The 19,429-nt window shown below is 32.3% G+C and overlaps 3 protein-coding genes across 5 annotated transcripts; 1 reads left to right on the forward strand and 2 right to left on the reverse strand.

Moving 5' to 3' along the window:
- The first annotated feature begins 6,243 nt into the window (after positions 1 to 6,243).
- On the forward strand, positions 6,244 to 8,923 carry LOC110664387 (salicylic acid-binding protein 2-like). Its single transcript, XM_058128652.1, has 4 exons — positions 6,244 to 6,641; positions 7,995 to 8,132; positions 8,234 to 8,505; positions 8,890 to 8,923. Exons 1-4 carry the CDS (start codon positions 6,252 to 6,254, stop codon positions 8,921 to 8,923), a joined length of 834 nt encoding a protein of 277 aa, XP_057984635.1. The 5' UTR covers positions 6,244 to 6,251.
- Positions 8,730 to 11,073, reverse strand: LOC110664386 (methyl jasmonate esterase 1). Its single transcript, XM_021824050.2, has 3 exons — positions 10,435 to 11,073; positions 9,300 to 9,431; positions 8,730 to 9,208 (listed from the first exon to the last, which is right to left on the reverse strand). Exons 1-3 carry the CDS (start codon positions 10,798 to 10,800, stop codon positions 8,927 to 8,929), a joined length of 780 nt encoding a protein of 259 aa, XP_021679742.2. The 5' UTR covers positions 10,801 to 11,073; the 3' UTR covers positions 8,730 to 8,926.
- Positions 11,074 to 12,368: 1,295 nt separating this feature from the next.
- Positions 12,369 to 18,617, reverse strand: LOC110664384 (uncharacterized). 3 transcript variants are annotated; one of them, XR_009151851.1, is made up of 11 exons: positions 18,172 to 18,617; positions 17,939 to 18,055; positions 17,714 to 17,809; positions 17,307 to 17,393; positions 16,568 to 17,185; positions 15,759 to 16,238; positions 15,183 to 15,244; positions 14,833 to 15,093; positions 14,222 to 14,551; positions 13,316 to 13,593; positions 12,369 to 12,606 (listed from the first exon to the last, which is right to left on the reverse strand). XR_009151851.1 is itself a non-coding variant. In XM_058154539.1 (10 exons), exons 1-10 carry the CDS (start codon positions 18,235 to 18,237, stop codon positions 13,539 to 13,541), a joined length of 2,172 nt encoding a protein of 723 aa, XP_058010522.1. In that variant the 5' UTR covers positions 18,238 to 18,617; the 3' UTR covers positions 13,263 to 13,538. The 3 variants fall into 3 exon arrangements, 1 of the variants encoding a protein (XP_058010522.1); XR_009151850.1 differs by lacking the exon at positions 12,369 to 12,606 and adding an exon at positions 12,829 to 13,214; XM_058154539.1 differs by lacking the exon at positions 12,369 to 12,606 and having other exon boundaries at positions 13,263 to 13,593.
- Between the last annotated feature and the right edge of the window lie 812 nt (positions 18,618 to 19,429).

Genomic DNA, 19,429 nt, shown 5'->3' on the forward strand with positions numbered 1-19,429 from the left:
CTAAATGTGATAATAATGAGGCATATGAACAGTACAAGATAGCAAAGAAAGAGGCAAAAAAGACAGTTAGTCAAGCAAGTGCACAGGCCTTTGAAAAGTTATATGAGAAACTTGAAACTAAAGAAGGGGAGAAATATATTTATAGATTAGCAAGGAGGAGGGAAAAGAAATGTCAAGATCTCAATCAAGTTATGTGCATTAAGGATAAAGAAGGAAAAGTGTTGGTAAAAAATGAGGACATTAAAGAAAGATGGAGAAATTATTTTAATGATCTTTTTAATAATAATCAAAATGGTAATAGCGTGAATATAGATTATAGAATAATAGAAAAGAATGTGAATTATACTAGAAGGATTAGATCTTTAGAAGTAAAGGAAGCACTTAAGAGAATGAAAGTGGATAAAGCCTGTGGACCCGATGAAATACCAATTGAAGTGTGAAAGTGTTTGGGAGATATGGGAGTGGCATGGTTAACTAAATTATTTAATAAGATTCTAAACTCAAAGAAAATGCCTATTGAATGGAGGAGGAGTATTTTAGTACCTATTTTTAAAAATAAGGGAGACATACAAAATTGCTCAAACGATAGGGGAATTAAACTTATGAGCCATACTATGAAGTTGTGGGAGAGAGTTGTGGAGCATCTACTACGTCATGATACTTCTATCTCTCTCAATCAATTTGGCTTCATGCCCGGTCATTCAACTATGGAAGCGATCTTTCTCATTAGAAGCTTGATGGAGAAATATAGAGATGTGAAGAAAGATCTACACATGGTTTTTATTAATTTGGAGAAGGCTTATGTTAGTATTCCAAAAAATGTCTTATGGAGTGTGTTAAAATAAAAAAGGATATCTATTAAGTACATACAAGTGTTGAAAGATATGTATGAAGGAGCAAGTACTATTGTGCACACAGTGGGAGGGGACACAAGAGATTTTCCGATCTCAATTAGATTACACCAAGGATCAGCTATAAGCCCTTATCTTTTTACATTAGTTTTAGATGAATACATATACAATAGAGTATTCCTTAGTGCATGATGCTTGCGGATGATATTGTTCTGATAGATGAGAGAAGAGAAGGAGTCAATAAAAAGCTAGAGCTTTGGAGAAGTACTCTAGAGTTAAAGGGTTTTAAGTTAAGTAGAACGAAGACAGAATACATGCATTGCAAGTTCAGTGAAGGCCAAACTGGTGATAGAGAAGAAGTTAGTTTGGATGGAGTGGTACTGTCCCAAAGTAATCACTTTAAATATCTCGACTCAGTCCTTCAAGTAGATGGGGAATGTGGGGAGGATGTTAGTCATAGGATTAAAGCCGGATGGTTGAAGTGGAGACGTGCTACGGGAGTTTAATGTAATTGCAAGATTCCCAATAAGTTGAAAGGAAAATTTTACCGTACAGTCATACGACCGGCTATGTTATATGGTAGTAAGTATTGGGCACTGAAGAAGTCATATGCGTCTAAGATGAGAGTTGCAAATATAAGAATGTTAAGGTGAATGAGTGGCCATACTAGACTAGATAAAGTCCGTAATGAGAGTATTAGAGAAAAGGTAGGAGTGGTGAGAGAAGAGAGATTGAGGTGGTTTGGTCATGTGAAGCGTAGACATATGGAGGCTCTAGTTAGACGAATAGAGCACGTTAGGTTAGAGGATAGAAAAAAAAAAAAAAAAGGGGTAGACCTAAATTGACTTAAAGGAGAGTAGTACAACATGACCTAGAAGCATTATACATTTATGAGGATTTAACCCAAAATCGTTTAGAGTGGAGAAAGCGAATCCATATAGCCGACCCTAAATTTTTGGGATAAAGATTTAGTTGAGTTGAGTTGAGTTACTTTCGGAACTGCCGAGCTCCATAGTTTCAATAAGGCTTCTCTTATCCTTCGAGACAAAGAAAGGTAATATTTTTTTTCTCGTCCAATTGAGGTTCAATCTCCCTCACTTTAATTGGAAGTAAATAGTGATTTTGCTTATGGGTTGGCAAGTTTGGCAATAAAAAGAGGATAACCTTGAGTTGACTTGCGTTGTGGCCATGATATTTGGTTTCTTTGTGTTCTGCTTGCTATCAATTTGAATGTCGTGTTCAATTTGGCTCCATGTTCTACTCTTTGCAATTCAAGATTGATTTTATTCATAGATTTTTTCTATGGGTATGGATATACAAGACAATAAAGAACACTTATTAATATGGGTACAAAAAAAAATATAGAATTGACTAAAGAGAACAACATGCCTAACTTTAAAGGCTTGAGGTATCGAGTATAATTTTTTTAAAATGAGAAAGCGTGATCGTAATAAATTACTATCTTAAAAAACTACCATTAGAGTGAGATTTAAAGTGGGTAATTTGTATTGAATTAGGATTTTATACATTCGGTATTTTGGATGCTACTGCATCAAGGACATCTCTTGCGCTTGGCTATTTGCACCTTTAAGATTTGCTTCTACACTACAATTGGGAAAGTCGTCCTTAGAGACAATGATGGTCGATGAGCTCTGCAACAACATCCTTTGTTGTAATAGAGTTGATTTTGTATTCTGTTTTTATGAAAAAATCTTCAGAACGATGCTGTTGGGTGAGTTGTTAGGCTGTAATGGGCGTTCCTTATGTGGTTGGTGACATGACTAGCTTTGATCACGGTGCAACACATCCAGTGGTGGTGACCTTAAGGTCATATATCTAAAATTCTAGATTAGATATGGTCAATTATGAGCTTGATAACAGTCGAGTTGGGTTGGTCTGATTTAGATAGTCTGGTGTCTGTTGAATTTATTTCATGTCTCAGAATGTGTGCCTCAGTTCTTTTTCTCTCGTCTTTTTAAACTTTCAAGCAATCATGCATAGAAAAAAAAAAAATCAACATTTCATTTTCTCTTATGAATTACTTTAGTGCTAGACGTCTTATTATTTCATACAGTTCCATCATCTTTATCACAAAGATTAGATGTGAGCCCGCGCTCTGGGCCACAACTTATTTTTATTTTGTTCATTTTGTAAATCAATTTTTCATTTATTAAATTTTATTTTTCATAATTAATTTTAATTTTCATTTTCATTATTTTGTCTTTTTTCACTTAAAAAGTGTTTTGGTGTTGCTCTATAGATTGAGTGTAATCTTAGCCTAAGATTTAAACTTCAATCAGTATTATAGAATGTAAATTCACTTGTCAATAACTAACCTTTGTCGTTATTAAAAAAACAATTATATAAAGGGTTAATTGTCAAAAAAAAAAATTTAATTTGTTAATTTTTATTATTAAATATTAAAATTTACATAATTATCAATTAAATTCTTATATTTAATTAATATCTCAAATTGACAAACTGTCAAAAAATTATTAATATATTTAATGGGAGTTTCATGTCAGCTGTCATATCATCACTATAGAAATCACAACAGAAACTCCAAATTAAGGTTAATTGCAAAAAAAATTATGAAATTTATCAATTTTTATAATTAAATCTTAAATTTTACATAATTAATAATTAAATTCTAACGTTTGCATAATTAACAATTAAATCTTCAAACTTGATTGATATTTTAAATTGACCTAACCGTCAATAAATTATAAGTATATTTCAACAAACAAGAAATTTCTAGTCAAATTCTGTTAAACTTTGTGTCTTTATCAACACTTCAACTCTGCTCAGTAAATCATTAATTAGTGTATTATTTTAATCACAATATTCGCTAAGTTATATCCATTTTTCAGTGATTTTATTTTTAATTTTCTCTAACTCTATTACTTTCTCCAATTCTATAACTTTCTCCTTAAGAGCATTTATTTACTAAAGTAAATATGTCAATAGCTCTTTCTCCAGGCCATTATAAGGTAAATTAAACTACTAGAAGAAATTACAGTTATTCTCTTTAATTAATTATCTATTAATATCAGCTATCAATAAACTTATAAAATATAACTCCTAACTAAAATAGTCAAAACAAAAGTCATTACAATATCTTTTAAGCACCACATACTAACGGTTAATTGATGGTTGAGTCAATTTAAAACATCAATTAAACGTGTGAGTTTAATTAGCAATTATATAAACTTTAGAATTTAATTTTAAAAATTAACAAACTTCATTTTTTGTTGGCAATTAACCCTAATTTGGAGTTTCTAATGTGGCTTCTACAGTGACGATATGACAGCTAATGTGAAACTCCCGTTAATTATACTAATGATTTTTTGACAATAAAATTAATTTAGGACATCAATCAAACATGAGAATTTATGTAACACCCCAAAATTTTAAATTTTATTATTTTATGAGCATTTTTGGTATTTTAATTTTATTTAATTTTTTATTTTTTTTTTTTTTTTTATTTTTAAAATCGGATTCAATTTTTCAAAATATAAACTTTGACGATTTTTAAAATTAATTTAAAAAAAATAAAAAAAAAAAAAAATATATTATATTTTTATATTTTTTTTTTTTTTTTTTTTTTTTTTTTTTTTTTTTTTTTGTTTCGAAAAATCCCCAAAAAAGTAAAAAAAATTTTTAATTTTCGAACACGACCCCAATTTATGGGACCTACGAGTCGGGACAGCGGACTTTTTTTTTTTCTTCTTTCTTCTTTCTTCTCCCCCTCTCTCTCCTCTCTCTCTCCTCTCTCCTCTCTTCTCTCTCCCTCTCCTCCTCCTCCTCCCTCCCACTCCTCCTCCCCCCCCCCTCCGCCCCACCTCAACCGCCCCACTCCCCACCTCACCCGCGGAAAACGCCAGCAATGACAGCGACAGCGCGACGGCGCGCGCGCCAGCATCCTTCCCGCCATCCGCCCGGCTCCGTGCATCGATGTCGTCTTCTCTCTTGTACTAACATCTACTGCATAATCACTGAGAGTTCATAGAATTTAAGACCAAATCCATTGAGCTTTTGGAAATTTTTTGTTTCATTTTTGCCCAAATTTTTTTTCTTTTTAACGATTCGGAAACGAAACAGAAAATCGAAGAAAATCGAGAAATTTTCGAGAGCTTTGATTCAATTTCAAGAGTCGATTTAATTTTTATTTGGTAAATTTTTTTTTTTCTTTTTTTTTTTTTAATTTCAAAAAATATTTTGTTTATTTAAATGAGCTTTAAAAAATTTGAAAAAATAAATTTAAAATTTATGTCGTTAAATAGGAATTTTAATGCTCGATTCGTCAGGAAGGTTCGACACGAAGTCCAGGGTGGAATTGCGGCCATTGAACCCGAAATTCTCAAATCCCCATACCCCATTTGGGTCAGGGACAGGAGTTTAAACAATTTCTTAATTCAAATTAAAATAAAATAAAAAGTCCCAAGTAATAGGATTAAAGGTAAAAAATACTTTTCTTTTTAAATAGCTTAGTAAATTTTGCTAATTTAATAATAAAAAAAATTTTTAGAATAAAATTTTTTTAATTGCCTTTTTGAGTGAGTCAAAACTCCCGTTGAAGGTTCATTTTTATGCGGACTGTGTCAGTTTGATTTCTTATTGAAATGAAATGGATGGGCCTGTTGGTTGTGTTGAGTGAAGTTTTACTAATAGCTTAGCTCGGGGGCTTTAAGTACTAAAGCAGTCTTGTGCTGTCCCATAATTTAATTGACAATTATACAAACTTCAAGATTTAATTACAAAAATTACCAAATTTTAGGATTTTTTTCAATTAACCTTATAAAAATTTAACAAACTATGAATTTTATTTTTACATTGTTTAGTGTGATGAACAAATAAATATAAATATTCAAAATTCCAGAAAAGAGGATCATAATATCATTAATTGAAACCCAGAAAATAACAAAAAAATTAAAGAGAACAGATGAAAAAAAAAATAAATAATAAAGAGCCAACCTGCAGTGAAGTCAAATGTGAGGAATATATATTTTAATGGTCAATTAATTAATTAATTAATTAATTTGTGATTAGGTAGCTCATCACTTTCGAAAGCAACCACTTAACTCGATTATTGAAGTCTGCAGAATTTTTTTTTTTGTAGTCAAGGAGATGGGATTTGATCTTACAAGATTCTTCTCAGAAGAGACATATGATTTCAAATTTAATGCTGAATTTCTCTACCAGTAACACCACACGGAAAATCAATTTGGCTCTTAAAATAACAAGAAAATGCCTCTTGGCTGAGAATCACATGCATTTTTAACTCAATTTATGGGACCAAGGCTACTAGCTTGTCCAAAGTCCACACCCTCAACCAAGAAACAAATCTTATTGTATATATAGAAGATAGGCAAGTTTACAGGTTTTGCAGAGGGAAAAAAAATGGCAGAGGCCAACAATGGGAAGCATTTTGTTCTAGTCCATGGTGCAGGAGGAGGAGCTTGGGTTTGGTATAAGGTCAAGCCACGACTTGAGGCGGCAGGCCACTGTGTCACGGTGCTGGACATGGCGGCTTCTGGCAGGCACCCTAAGGCATTCCAAGAGGTTCATACGTTCACTGAATATAATGAACCTCTTATGGAATTCATGGGCTTTCTACAAGAAAAAGAAAAGGTTATATTAGTTGGTCATAGCTTGGGTGGTATGAATTTAGCTCTGGCCATGGAAAAATACCCTGACAAGATTTCAGCTGCTGTATTTGTATCAGCAGTTTTGCCAGATACCTTGTACCACCCATCATATGTTTTTGAGAAGGTATGTATAATGATATATGTGGGATTTTAAATATGAATTAAAATTCAAATTTCACTACAAAAGTGTAGAAATTGTCTAAATATATGTTTAATTATTTTACATTTAATTTCAAATGATTTGAGTTCCATTAATAATGGATTTTTTATTTTCATTTATTGCGTATTGTCCATTAATTGATTGTTTGTGTAGCATTTATAAATGATTATTATATTCTACTGGCTAAATGACTAAAAAATTCAAAAATTGTATAAGTTTTTTTTTTATTTTTAATTAAACTTTTTGGTTTTATTAATTTTTTAGCTTAATTTTTAAATATTTGCATAAATTATTAATATTAGTCAATCCGTTTAATTTTAATAGTTATTCTCAAATTGATAAAAATATTATTTTAAGTAATTTTTCTATCACTTTAAAAATTATAATTACATTTGTTTTAGTTTTATTATTTGTTCATATTTTATGTTTAAATATTGATTTTTTTTTTACTTTAAATTTGAAATAAAATGATAAGAAATATGTGAATTAAAAGTATAAGTAGAAAGAGAGAGAGAAAAGAAATTAAAAATTCAGATAATAATATTAGATGTATTATTTATTTATTAATATGAAGTTTGATAAAATTAATAAAAATATTAAATTTATTGCATATATTAATAAAATTAAAAGGAATAGCTGAAATTGATAATAAATGAACAAATTTGAATTATTTTTGTCAAATAATGAGTTCAATTGTTTTTAATTAAATTTATTACTAAAATTAAAAATATTTGAAAAGGTTTATGATCAAATTGATAAAATTAAAAGTTTTGACTAAAATTGATAATTAACATAAGGTACTCATTGATATCATTTATGGGTAAATTATAATTTAGTTTCTAAAATTTATTAAAATCTGCAACTTATTTTCTATATTTTTAAAATCAATCAATTTAATTTTTAAAAGTTGATAAAACTTATAATTTAATCCCTCCATATAATTAACAGTTAATTATAACAAAATTAACTAAAATGTTCTTAACTATATATATTTTCTAACTGAAATAATTTAGTCCTTAAAGTTTTGTATCATAAATGGTAAATTAATCAGAAAATTAGATGAATTGATTAAATTGTATATTTTACTAAATCTTATGAATTAAATTGCCTAATTTTGAAAATACGAGACTAAATTATAGATTTTATCAAATTTACATATAGTATAATCACACTTTTTTTTTTTAAAAGAATAACGTTTAACATTGAGTTTTGAATATTTTGTGTTGATATGCTTTTTTTTTCATTATTATTATTAATAGTTGAATTTTTTGAATCAGAAGAAATACTTGAGTATTCTTTAAATTTTTATTTAATATTTTGTATTGATGAAAATAGTTATATGAGATGGCCCCAAAAGATGTAGGAGTGGATAATCAAATTTCCTACCAAGAGAGCGCCAATGGACCCATAACATGGGTACACTTCGGCCCCAAATATATAGCTTCCAAGCTTTATGATTTAAGCCCTATTGAGGTATATAATTCTATTTATTTGCATTATAATTTCAGATTAATTACTTCTTTTTACACAATTTCATGATTTTAATGATTTTGTTTTATGATGCATACTTGAAGGATGTTGAACTGGCCAAAATTTTATATAGACCAGGTTCCTTTTTCATATCAGATTTATCAAGGGCCAAGAAATTTTCCATTGAAAAATATGGATCAGTGAAGAGAGTTTATATCCTGTGCAAAGATGATAAAGTAGTAACAGAGGAATTCCAAAGATGGGTTATTGAATATAGTGGGATTAAAGATGTGATTGAGATCAGGGGTTCTGATCATATGCCAATGGCTTCCAACCCACATGAACTCTGCAATCATCTTATACAGATAGCACACAAGTATGCTTAAAATTATATAGAATTGGGCTTGTTTTCCATGGATAAAATCATTGTCTAATTATTGTAAAACAAAAGAATTATATATCATTTGGTTTTTATATATATGCAATTCAAGTTAAGATCTCATCAACATTTCATTTTTCCTGATGAATAGCTTCTGAACTACACATGCTAACGCCTATAATTATAATTACAAATATGAATCATCAAGACAAATCAGCGAATGAAGCAAGCTGCATTATTATTATCATTATTGGTATTATTATGTAATTAAATTTAATTAGTGTATCAAATTGAGCAATTTGATAGTATTATTAAACCATGTTTAAACATCCAAATTACATTATGTTCCATGCTTTCTTCTCTTCTGTTCTGTATCAGCAGGCCCATTAAGCTCCCACAGCACAAGCCAGTGTGAATTTCACAGATATTTTTTGGCAATCTCTTGGAGGCAAGAACAAAGCTCTTGTGGTTTGGAAAACATGACCATGTGATCAGAATCAGCAATAACCTTTACCTCATCAGTAGGACTGTTTTTTATCATCCACCTCTGTAGATCCTCATTTATTATCTTATCTTGGTCACATACAATGTAAATTCGAGGAACTGATCCATATTTCTCTTTGGTGACTACTACTTTTTGTGTTCCTGCATCACCACGGAGAGGTAAAGGTCTTATCGACAGAGTAGCTAGAATCAGATCCTGCTTGGTTCAAGAAAAGGAACAAATCAGCTGTCCAAACCAATTGTAGCAGAAAAGGGTTCAACGCAATAATAGGTAAGAATGCTATTACCTCAGTTGGGGAGAGCTGGTACAACTTGGTTTCCATGAATTTGGGTCCAAACAGTATGGAGGTTGGAGGGTTATTTGGTCCGTCAGCAAAAATATGTCGTGTGTCCATGTAAGAATCGACTTGTCTAGCATACTGCGTGATCATAAGCAGATATCACCACTTAATCAGAAGTAAAAGGCAAATTTAGGAAAGAGAAGTAGCAGGCACAAGCTCGCAAAGGACAAACCATCTAATAAGTAGTTCGGGGGTGCTTTCTAATCATTTAAGAGCAACAAGTTAGACATAGTTTTACCATATATTAACTATAATCACTATAATTTATTAGTTATTAACTATATTCAATAACTAAACTAAATAGGTGCTTAGTTATTAAGTAGACATTTCTGAGATGAATTTATTGGTATTTTTCGAACGAGAACTAAGTGTAACATCAACCCAATCACAAGCCAACACCATATGGAGGAAAAGTGCAACCAGGGTCAAAACCTAGAAGCGTCTGGAGCCAAGCCAAGAAATAATGAACACAAATTGAATAAATTCTCCTGAAGCGTGTAGAACATATATTTTGATCGTTGTCGTATTCTAAAACTTTCCTCTTCAGTCCTTACACGACACGCATCAAGATAGAAGCAAAGCGTTCTTGACTTTGTTAATTTCTTGGTAAATCTGCCGTGGAGTGGCCACCATTGCAATTTTGCGTCGTCAAGTTCAATGAAAAAAACAAAAAAGACTTCCTTCATTTGTGAAAATCACTGTTTGTCATTTAGTTTGCTTGTCATGTGATCATTTCCCATCGAAAATATGGTGGGTTTCATTTTAGAAAGATTTACAGTGTTAATAAAATAATCCAAAAGCTAAAAAGAAACATAGCTGTAACTTATAAGCCATTTGAAGACACGAATAACTAATTAAATCAAGTCCTTTTAGAGCCTATTGGTTGTTTCAAGTATGATAACTTACAATATAATCTTAAATCTTGAACTAAATGAATTCTGATAAATTAGGAGCAAATCCACCTTCATTTTCTTCTGCGATTACAGAGATTATGAAGGGTGGGATGTGCAAGGATACATGTGTGCAGTGCTCGCAAGCAAAAGCAAATGTGTGTGTGAGAGAGAAAGAGAACAAATGATACCTCTTCATTTAGAGTCGTGTGACTGAGTTCAGGGCCTGGCATAAAAGCTGCAGCAAAGACTCCAGCAGAAATTTTCTCAGGAAACCTTTCCAATGCAGCAGATATGCTGAAGCCACCCATACTGTGACCTACTAGAATCACCCTCTCTTCTGGTAGCAGAGACATCATGAATTCCATCAACGGCTCCATATATTCCGAAAATGAATGGATATCATCTGCCTGCTTAGGATGTACTCCAGAAGCAGCCATATCCAAAGCTGTAACTTTGTGACCGGCTGATTTCAGCAGAGTTGCCACCTTATACCAACACCATGCTCCATGACAGGCTCCATGGACCAACACAAAATGCCTCTGCCTCTCCTCCATGTCCTGTCACCCACCCCTTGCTTTCTCTTCTTTTTGGTGGAGTCAGAATGAAAAACTTTTAAACCAGGAGTTTCGGCTACGTAGTATTTGAGAAGATGATGCTATTCAAAAATGTCCAAAAACTGTCACATTACATAAATTCAAGGCCCTCTGTACTGGGCCTACAATCGTCAATTCCGAGCCCCAAATTGGCATTTTTTGGAGTAATATCTAATCAGAGTAAATAGGAGCCGCATTTGAAACAAATAGATCATATATGAAATGAATTACCTTAATATGGCAGCTAATTTTTTCCTGCTTGCTACTCGGTGATGTAGAAGATAATAGAATACTCAAAAAGGGATTCGGAATAATTCTTAATTTTTATATTGATTCCCAAAATTAATAATAATCATAATAAGCTCTCTATCAAAATAATAGAATTGTTGGTACCATTATTCGGGTTTGGAATCTAAATAAGAAAATACTTAAATAATTACTAATTAGAAATCACAAACTAATTCAAATTTCCTAAATAAAATACTACTTCCTAAATAATAGTAGAAATTTTAACCTTCTTGATATTAAAACATCTAAATTAAAGACCTTAATTTTATAATCAAAATTAAATAAAAATAATTATTAAATTAAGTCTTTCTTAACTGCATCATTGTTTATTGGTTGGAGGAAACTTGACCTCGAGTTTTATATTATTAAAGAATTAAGACAGGAAGTGAATCAAGAGAACAAACAATTTTATCTTCTTAGATGGTAGTAATAAAATTGAAACAATAAATTGTGTTATTTTCTTTACATTCCTGGACACATATAAATACATAAAATTAATCACAACTACTATAGTTAAAAAGGCTCTTCACTTCATTAGGAACAAAGAATTGGATAAATCTTCAATTTTCATTTTCATTTATACGGCTGGATTTTCTTCTTTTTCCTAAATAGATTCCTCAAAACTTTTCTTGTTGATTATCATCAGTTCCTTTCTCTAGCAACTTTAGCAATGGAGTTAAATCTGTCACTAATAATTAAGTTACCGACTAAATTAATGACAGATCAGCAAGGCTTTTTCTTTAAGCCAGAAGCAATAAATTTGGCGACATATTGGTGACAGAAACAGCAACGAATTTAACTCTGTTGATAATTTCGCTTCATAGCAGGGCCTTTAGTGACGGATTTAATTCCGTAGCTAATCTCAATAAATTTTATTTAAGTTAATAATTAAAGGTTATTTTTACGTATTATCATATTCCAATAACTACTTAATTTCAAGTTTTTGTAAACAAACACATTTCTAATACTTTTAAAATATTTTTGAAAAACTTAAATTAAATAAATTATAATTAAAATACTAAGTTTAATATATATTTTAAATTAATTAATAATCAAAGACATTAAAAAAAATTTTGTTATTTAACAATAAGTAAAAAGAAATTTATTTTATCTTTGGACTCTTCATTTAGAAATATATTTCCTCCCAATTTCTTGAAATAAATTGCACTTATAAAACATAATTATTTCAAATGTAAGTTTACTTTTTATGAAAAATAAAATTAATTTTTATGAGAAATAAATTTAAAATATCAAATAATAAATATGCTCTCAATTTCAATACAATAATATATTTAAATCATTTTATACATATAAATTTAAATAAAATATATTTAATCATAAATAGTTATTTTGAACTAATGATAGTACTGCCACCTTATACCTGACAGGCTCCATGGACTAACAGAAAATGCCTCTGCCTCTCCTCTCTGTGCTATCGCCCCAAGTTTGTCTTCCGTTGCGTTTGGTCGAGTCCTACCACTGCACCATGCATGGAAAAAATCTAATTTAACCCTCATAATTTTGGCTCCCTTCGCTTATAAGGATGAAGTTATTCATATCTGTCCAAAACGTACAGAACACCTTTTCAAATGCAAGAAGGCCTGGTTGATCAGACCAACAATTATAAAATCATCGTCCCATATGGCATCACTTTCACAAGATAAGGTAATCTTTGCTTAGAAAAGACAGTAGCTGGCCACATATAGGAAGAGGGATGACTTTGATCCCTTCCTTTAGCGAGTGATCAAAATTATACTCTGCTTTCTTATATTTCTGAAAGTTATAAATACAAGAAATATATATACTCCAAAAGACTTCACAAATAAAGGAAAAATACAACAAATTAGGAATATACAGGAATTACAACTAATTAGGAATATGCAGCTAATGAATTCCTAGGTTAACGATTCCTCAAATAAGGAATAAAATTAAATAGGAAAGATTTTAAAGACTCTAACGGTGAGCATACATTTAGTTGTCTGATCCAAATTTTCCGTGCATATACTCCACATCATTATTAAAAGACAAATAAAGAATATTCCAAGTGCCAAAATAAGGTTGATGGAATCTTCAAATGGATGGTTACGCTGCATAAGCAGAAGCCCAATTTCAAATAACTCAAATAAATTCCATCCTTTATAATGAGGAAAAAGAACATCTGAAATAAAATAGAAAGGGCATAAATTACCTCATGTTAACCACAATGTCATCAGGCAACTAGTCTTTACTCAAGCATCAATCAATTTGTCAAATGGTTAAGAATACTTCAACAGTACATCACAACAATTTGGATTGAAGAACTTGGGAGATGATCAAGTGCTTTAAGCAATATGATTCTGATTTACCATATAATCTTAAAGCAACAGATGCAAATTCTAATGCAGCGCAAGTTCCTAAATAGTTCCTCGAGTTCAGGAAAAGCCACGACTCTTTTGATCAAAGCATAATTCCTGAAATTTTGTTAAACTGCCAGAAGAATATGATCAGTACGATGTTAATCCATCAAAAAGATTTTCAGCTGTTAAGTAGAAGTACAGTAAGGATCCATGTGTCGAAACCAGTTAATGCACTGAATTCAAGCAACTAGTCTTTAAATCATTACATAAAAGGGATGCAATGTCAAATGCTACTTCTTTAGGCACTACTTGCAAGGCAACCAAAACAAACCAGGTCCATGTTATTTAAGCCAACTACTATGATATAATATGACTCTATATGCATCAATAAGTCTGCCATTGAAAGCATGGACACGGTTAAAAATGAAATGGCAATTATCAATGAGTTTTCTAGTCTCCTCAGGGATGATAAATAAAATTGAAACAAGACATTCTGTTTTAGAAGCTATTCAATGCAATATTTATGTTGCCCAAAGGGCATTGACCGCTTCCAAGGACATGACCTAACCAATGAGACATGGCACAATCCTTTCCCAGATTAACGAACCAGGAATTAGAAAAATTAAAATAAAATACAAGCTCCTCATTAAACTTTGCTAAATCTAGCATACAGCAATGAATCAAGAAATGCTTCAAAAGAAGCACAAAGATACTCAAACTTAATAGATAAAAGAATGACAGTTGAGAGAAAAACACACCGTTTCAAGAGAACTTCAGGATTATATGGAAACAAATTCTTCCGATGAAGATTTTCTACAGAATCTTTTAAAGAAAGCAAACAATTTTTGGCTTTCTTGAACGGTTGGCTTGTGTTTTTCCAGTGCTTGTGGCTACATTCAATATCTTTCTTGCATTTGTCTTCAAGTGATGAAGAAATATCTTTTATAGTTATAGATGATGCCTCCACCTGAAGATTAAAGCCATCCGAATATATTTTTCTTTTCTTGCAAGATGATTGATCCACAATTTTCTTATGCACAGAAAATGTTATGAATAAGTTCCATGAATTGCATACTGTACGCAAACACCTGCAAGAAACATGTAGAAAGAAAATAGATGAGAAGCAAACCAGATTCCTCAGTCCTGGACAGAAGGAAGCATGAGAAAAAGTGGTCAGCTCATTAATGAATCATGATGCTAAGAATGTTCTGATGCACTTAATATTCATGATGGACCAATAAACTACATCCAGTAAGTGTAATCACCAACCCCTTTGTTAGAAATAAGTTTGGCTGAAAATTTAGCATTCACAAGTTAAGAACAAGTATTAGCATGTTTTAAAAAAGCAACCACAAGACATACTTCATACCTTAAAAGATATTCTGCACAAGTGATTCCTGTATCTTTAGAAATAAGGTAATCAAGAAGCACTTGATGATCATAATGCAACTGCAAGAGAATAAGAATCACAAATGAAATTACAGGAAAAATAAACATCAAACCTTGTGAATGCAAAAGACTTGCCTCTGCAAGGAACAGATGGAACAGGTTTACAGGATTAAAAATGCTTGCAACATAAAAAAGAGTATCTTGTTTGACATCTCCATTTGTCCATTTTTCTTTATTTGATCTGCATACAACCCAATAGCATGATTAAGCATTCAATTCATTTCAGATTTAACAACTAAAATAAAGCCAACTAGAAAGCTCAGTGCTTACTGCTGCTCTAAAAAGGGCTGTATGCTAAGCAGTTCCAAAAGCACCTTAAATAATATATCATCCTGTACATTAAGGAAACAAATATATGGAGCATAGAAGATCCAAGAATAGTATTTGTTATGTGGAAAATTAAATGAACTCCAGTTATATAGCAGAATACATTTTCAAGAAGAATACAACCTTCAAAACTGGGACATTTTTAAGAATGATTTCTACAGACTTAACATGACAGGATGAGCACACTAAGATGGATTTATGGGATCGGATAAAGAAAGCATTTGTAGGAAGGTGAAAGTGGTATGCATTGAAGTATGAAGATAAGTTGAAAGTGCACGATTGAGATGGTTTGGCGTTCATAGTAGACCATCAAATGAACCAATACGGAAGGTCGAGCATGCTGAAGTTGCACGAGAGAGAGAGAGAGAGAGAGAGAGAGAGAGAAGAGGGATAGACCTATGATGACATGAGATGAAGTCATGAAAAGAGTTTGAAGTCCCAGAAAATTATTCACATAGCTGACCATAACTCAATTAGGACTAATCAGTTGACTTGACTTCCAAAGGGCTGAACACAAACCTCATGCATATATAACTGGAGGAAAGATAAGGAAAAACCTCTACACTTTTCCAAATACATTTCATGATCCAGAAACGTATCAGTTGGAAGATGCCCTTGAAGCCATTTGTAGAGCTCTAAGAAGCCTTGCCTTCTACCATAACTGTCCAGGTCTGATATTGAGTCAAATGTCAAAGAAGAGTTGAGAGTCGCACATCCACATTGCTTGCTAGTTTCCCTTGTCAAGCTGATCAGACTGAAGCAACACTTTACGAAAAGAAGAACGGTCCACCTTTGTAAGTGATGAGAATTGATTCCATGTACTCTATCAGAAAGACTCAATAAAAATGGAGAACCTTCAAGGCATTCTTCCTGACCAAAATCAAGTTTGATTATGGGTTTCCACAAGAGCTCTTCAAAGTAAACGTGAAGAAGTTGCAACCATGAAATGAGAGTAGAGCAACCTAAACAAGTCTGGTAACTAAGCCTCAGCATTAGCATCTGCAAAACATGTTGGTGTAAACATTATTTTAATGGATTTATAGAAATATGATAACATCCAAATGTTGGATCAATGATCACTATTTATTTTATGTTCTGATAAGTTTATGCATTATCAAAATAACGATACACTAAATGCAGCTAGCAAACCAAGCAGAGTTCACTAGAAAAAACAAATGAAAATAGAGGAAAACATTTGTCATTTTGTTTGGTGACAAAACAAGTTAGTTATTTTAATAGGCAACAATATGATTGTCCTGAAAAAAATATCTCAAGACTACCATCCATTTTCTCAATTCACAAAGAAAGAAACTAAAGCAGATCATTACCAACAATTTATGCCTGAAGTACTGAGAGACAGACATTTTCAGAAAATTCTCATGCTTGCCGAGGCACCAAGATAAAAGTTTGGGCACAAAACTGATGATTATGCAAAGAACTGGATGATGATCATAGGAATCAACCTTGGGTTCCACAGCACAGCTTTGCTCAACCAATGAACAAAGGAACTGGATAAAATTCCCAAGAAATACAACTCTTGCGTCCTTCTCACCACTCTTTCTAACAAATAAAGCATCAATAAAATGACTATTCTGAGAATCATTTTCCTTAGCATCGCTACTCTGACCAATTTGAATCTCATCCATGAAATCCCAAGGCACATCTGAAAGAAAAGAACTGGCAGAATCCAAGTACATTTCGCAAAGGTGATCATCATCCTCTTGCTTCAAATATTTTAATGTTTTGCGTAAAACTCGAATAATTGTAGCTGCTGTAGACCAGTTAGCATTTTCCAGTCGAGATTTTAAGAGAAAAAAACTAGATGAGTCATAACTGGAGTCCCCAGCTCCATTTTTTGAAGGTGCCAGAAAGTGTGACAACATATTGGCAATTGCCAATTCCAGACAAATAAACAATGAATGAATGAAAGAATCCCACTCCTTTCCCTGCAAGACATTTATAGTCAAGACAATACAACACACACACACACACACACACACACACACACACACAAAAAAGCCCCATGCTGTAAACAACAAAACATAGTGGAAACCAATATTGACTTACAGATGCAGCCACGAACTCAGAAATGACTACAAGAATGTTGCCCACCAAGTGTTGTACAAATCGACTCTCAACCGTTAGAAGAATTATCTGTGAGCAAAGTACATTAAAGTCAAGTTCACAAGACTATTAGCAACTAGAAAAAGTGTCAACCAGCTAGTCAACATTGGGGAAAATAGTAAGAATCCAAAATGGAAAACATAGTGAGGAACAAGTGTGGGATACATATGCACATTTGCTGTAAGATCATCCTAATACCATTAGAACAAACAATTTAAATATTGGTTAACATAGAGCACCTGTGACTAACATCCATATTAACACTAACATTATCCACTCACTGTCAGAAAATTAGATTTTGAACTTACACCACCACTATGAAGGAACAAGAGAAATTTGAGAGAGCTTACCAAGTCTGCTAGTATCTTGATCAAACAGTTATGGTCCTCATGATGCATCCCTGATCCACCAACGTCTTTGTCACAAGCAAGTTCCGGAGCCACTTCCTGTTCAATAATTAAGTTCGGAAGGGGGGAAGAAGGATAATATATGCGTTTATTTACCATTTCTTTACTTGAAATCCATCCAAATTCCAATTCGAAATCGAACAGAGCCACAGAGATGATAAAACCTACTTTATCAGAATCGCAATCAAGTGCCAGCTTCATAAGCTGAATTTCTCTCAAGACCCGAGAGAGAGCAATTAGAAGATCCTTCTCCTTGTCTCTGGTTAAAGAAATCACTTCCGATTCCTGCAGTTCAAGTGGAAGCCAAAATTTTTAACAAATTACATCAGATTCTACAATCTGAGGGAAAAACAAATTAAAGGAAACCCTAAAAAGAATCAGATTTCTCCAAAGAACTTAACAGTGAACGGACGAACGGAATCATCGATCAGATGGCATAGAAGGGAGAATTTCGAATCACTAGACATTTTTCGGCTTCTGATTACTCCCGCGAAATTTTTTTCCCCTTCATCTTGGTGACGCAAGATATAGCGGCCACTGGCTAGTGCTGCGTAGTGACAGCTTGATAACGCAGCGTTTTGAATTTCAGGTGCGGCGAAGTGGCTAAAAACGGTGCGTATTAGAGGCTTTGAAAACGGTTCAATTTGGCAGGTGAAGTCTGCAAAAACTCAGCACAGGACTTTTTAAGTGCCAACCTTTAGAAGGCATGCAACAGCTGTTTGCTAGAATGCCTCAAAGAAATCTGGTGGAAACGTCCTAATAAGTAAATTCGTTTTTATTTTAAGAGAACTACTTGTGAGATTATACGAAAAAGAATAAGAATGGCATTATACCAGGCCTAGTCGCATGGTAAGTTTATTAAGTAAAGCAAGATTACCAGATAAAACAGAGAGCTTATAACTGAATCAACCTATAGCGATGTGCATTTGAAACTATGGAGAACTTTGATAAGCTCGTGTCAACAGACGGAATTTGTAAAAAGGAGTTCATGCAGCAGAACAAGTGTTGAGACTTGATCCACAAGAATGTGCAACCCATATTTTGCTTTGTATTCTTTATGTTGCTGTAGGGAGATAAGTGGGTTGATGTTGAAAAAAGACCCTGGTATGAACAGGATAGAGGACAATAATGATATTCACGTATTCTTCTAACGACCAATCAAAGTATCAAACCCAGCGATTGATGAAGCTCAGTCTGAAGTGCATAGACTACAAGGCAACATGATCAAAGATGAACAAGAATTTGATGCAATTTTCAGACCGGCGTAACAATTTTCCTAGGGACACTTGCAATGTGGATTCATAATTAATTGCATGATATGTTGGCTCTTAGCAACGAATTTTTGTAAGAAAGGCAGAACCATTATCGTTCTAACAAAAGTTCAAAATCGACTAGAGCTTTAACTGAAATTAAGATTTGAAGTTTAAACTCAAATTTTATTCAAACTCGTTTATAAAGCTTAGGAAGTCAACAACCATTTTATTTATTTATTTATCAAACTCGGTATACTTAACTCACATTTAATAAATTTATTAAACTTATGAACTCAAACGCGAACTCTACTCTTCAGGCTTAACTAGCCAAATTATTAAAAAAAAATTATATATTAATTATTATCTAAAACTAATTTAATAATATATTAAATAAATCAAAATAATT

Source organism: Hevea brasiliensis, chromosome 10 (assembly GCF_030052815.1).
Source record: "Hevea brasiliensis isolate MT/VB/25A 57/8 chromosome 10, ASM3005281v1, whole genome shotgun sequence".
NCBI classification, from domain to species: domain Eukaryota; kingdom Viridiplantae; phylum Streptophyta; class Magnoliopsida; order Malpighiales; family Euphorbiaceae; genus Hevea; species Hevea brasiliensis.

Bases quoted from the DNA above. Each gene is read 5' to 3' on its own strand.
- LOC110664387 (XM_058128652.1), top strand. From the start codon at position 6,252: ATGGCAGAGGCCAACAATGGGAAGCATTTTGTTCTAGTCCATGGTGCA. The intron at 6,642-7,994 runs GTGGGATTTTAA...TGATGAAAATAG, and splicing joins AGGTATGTATAATGATATAT to TTATATGAGATGGCCCCAAA. The intron at 8,506-8,889 runs GTATGCTTAAAA...CTGTATCAGCAG, and splicing joins CTTATACAGATAGCACACAA to GCCCATTAAGCTCCCACAGC.
- LOC110664386 (XM_021824050.2), bottom strand. From the start codon at position 10,800: ATGGAGGAGAGGCAGAGGCATTTTGTGTTGGTCCATGGAGCCTGTCAT. The intron at 9,432-10,434 runs GTATCATTTGTT...ATGATCACGCAG, and splicing joins ACACGACTCTAAATGAAGAG to TATGCTAGACAAGTCGATTC. The intron at 9,209-9,299 runs GTAATAGCATTC...TGAACCAAGCAG, and splicing joins ACCAGCTCTCCCCAACTGAG to GATCTGATTCTAGCTACTCT.
- LOC110664384 (XM_058154539.1), bottom strand. From the start codon at position 18,237: ATGTCTAGTGATTCGAAATTCTCCCTTCTATGCCATCTGATCGATGAT. The intron at 18,056-18,171 runs GTTAAGTTCTTT...CTTGAACTGCAG, and splicing joins ATTCCGTTCGTCCGTTCACT to GAATCGGAAGTGATTTCTTT. The intron at 17,810-17,938 runs GTAGGTTTTATC...ATTATTGAACAG, and splicing joins TTGATTGCGATTCTGATAAA to GAAGTGGCTCCGGAACTTGC.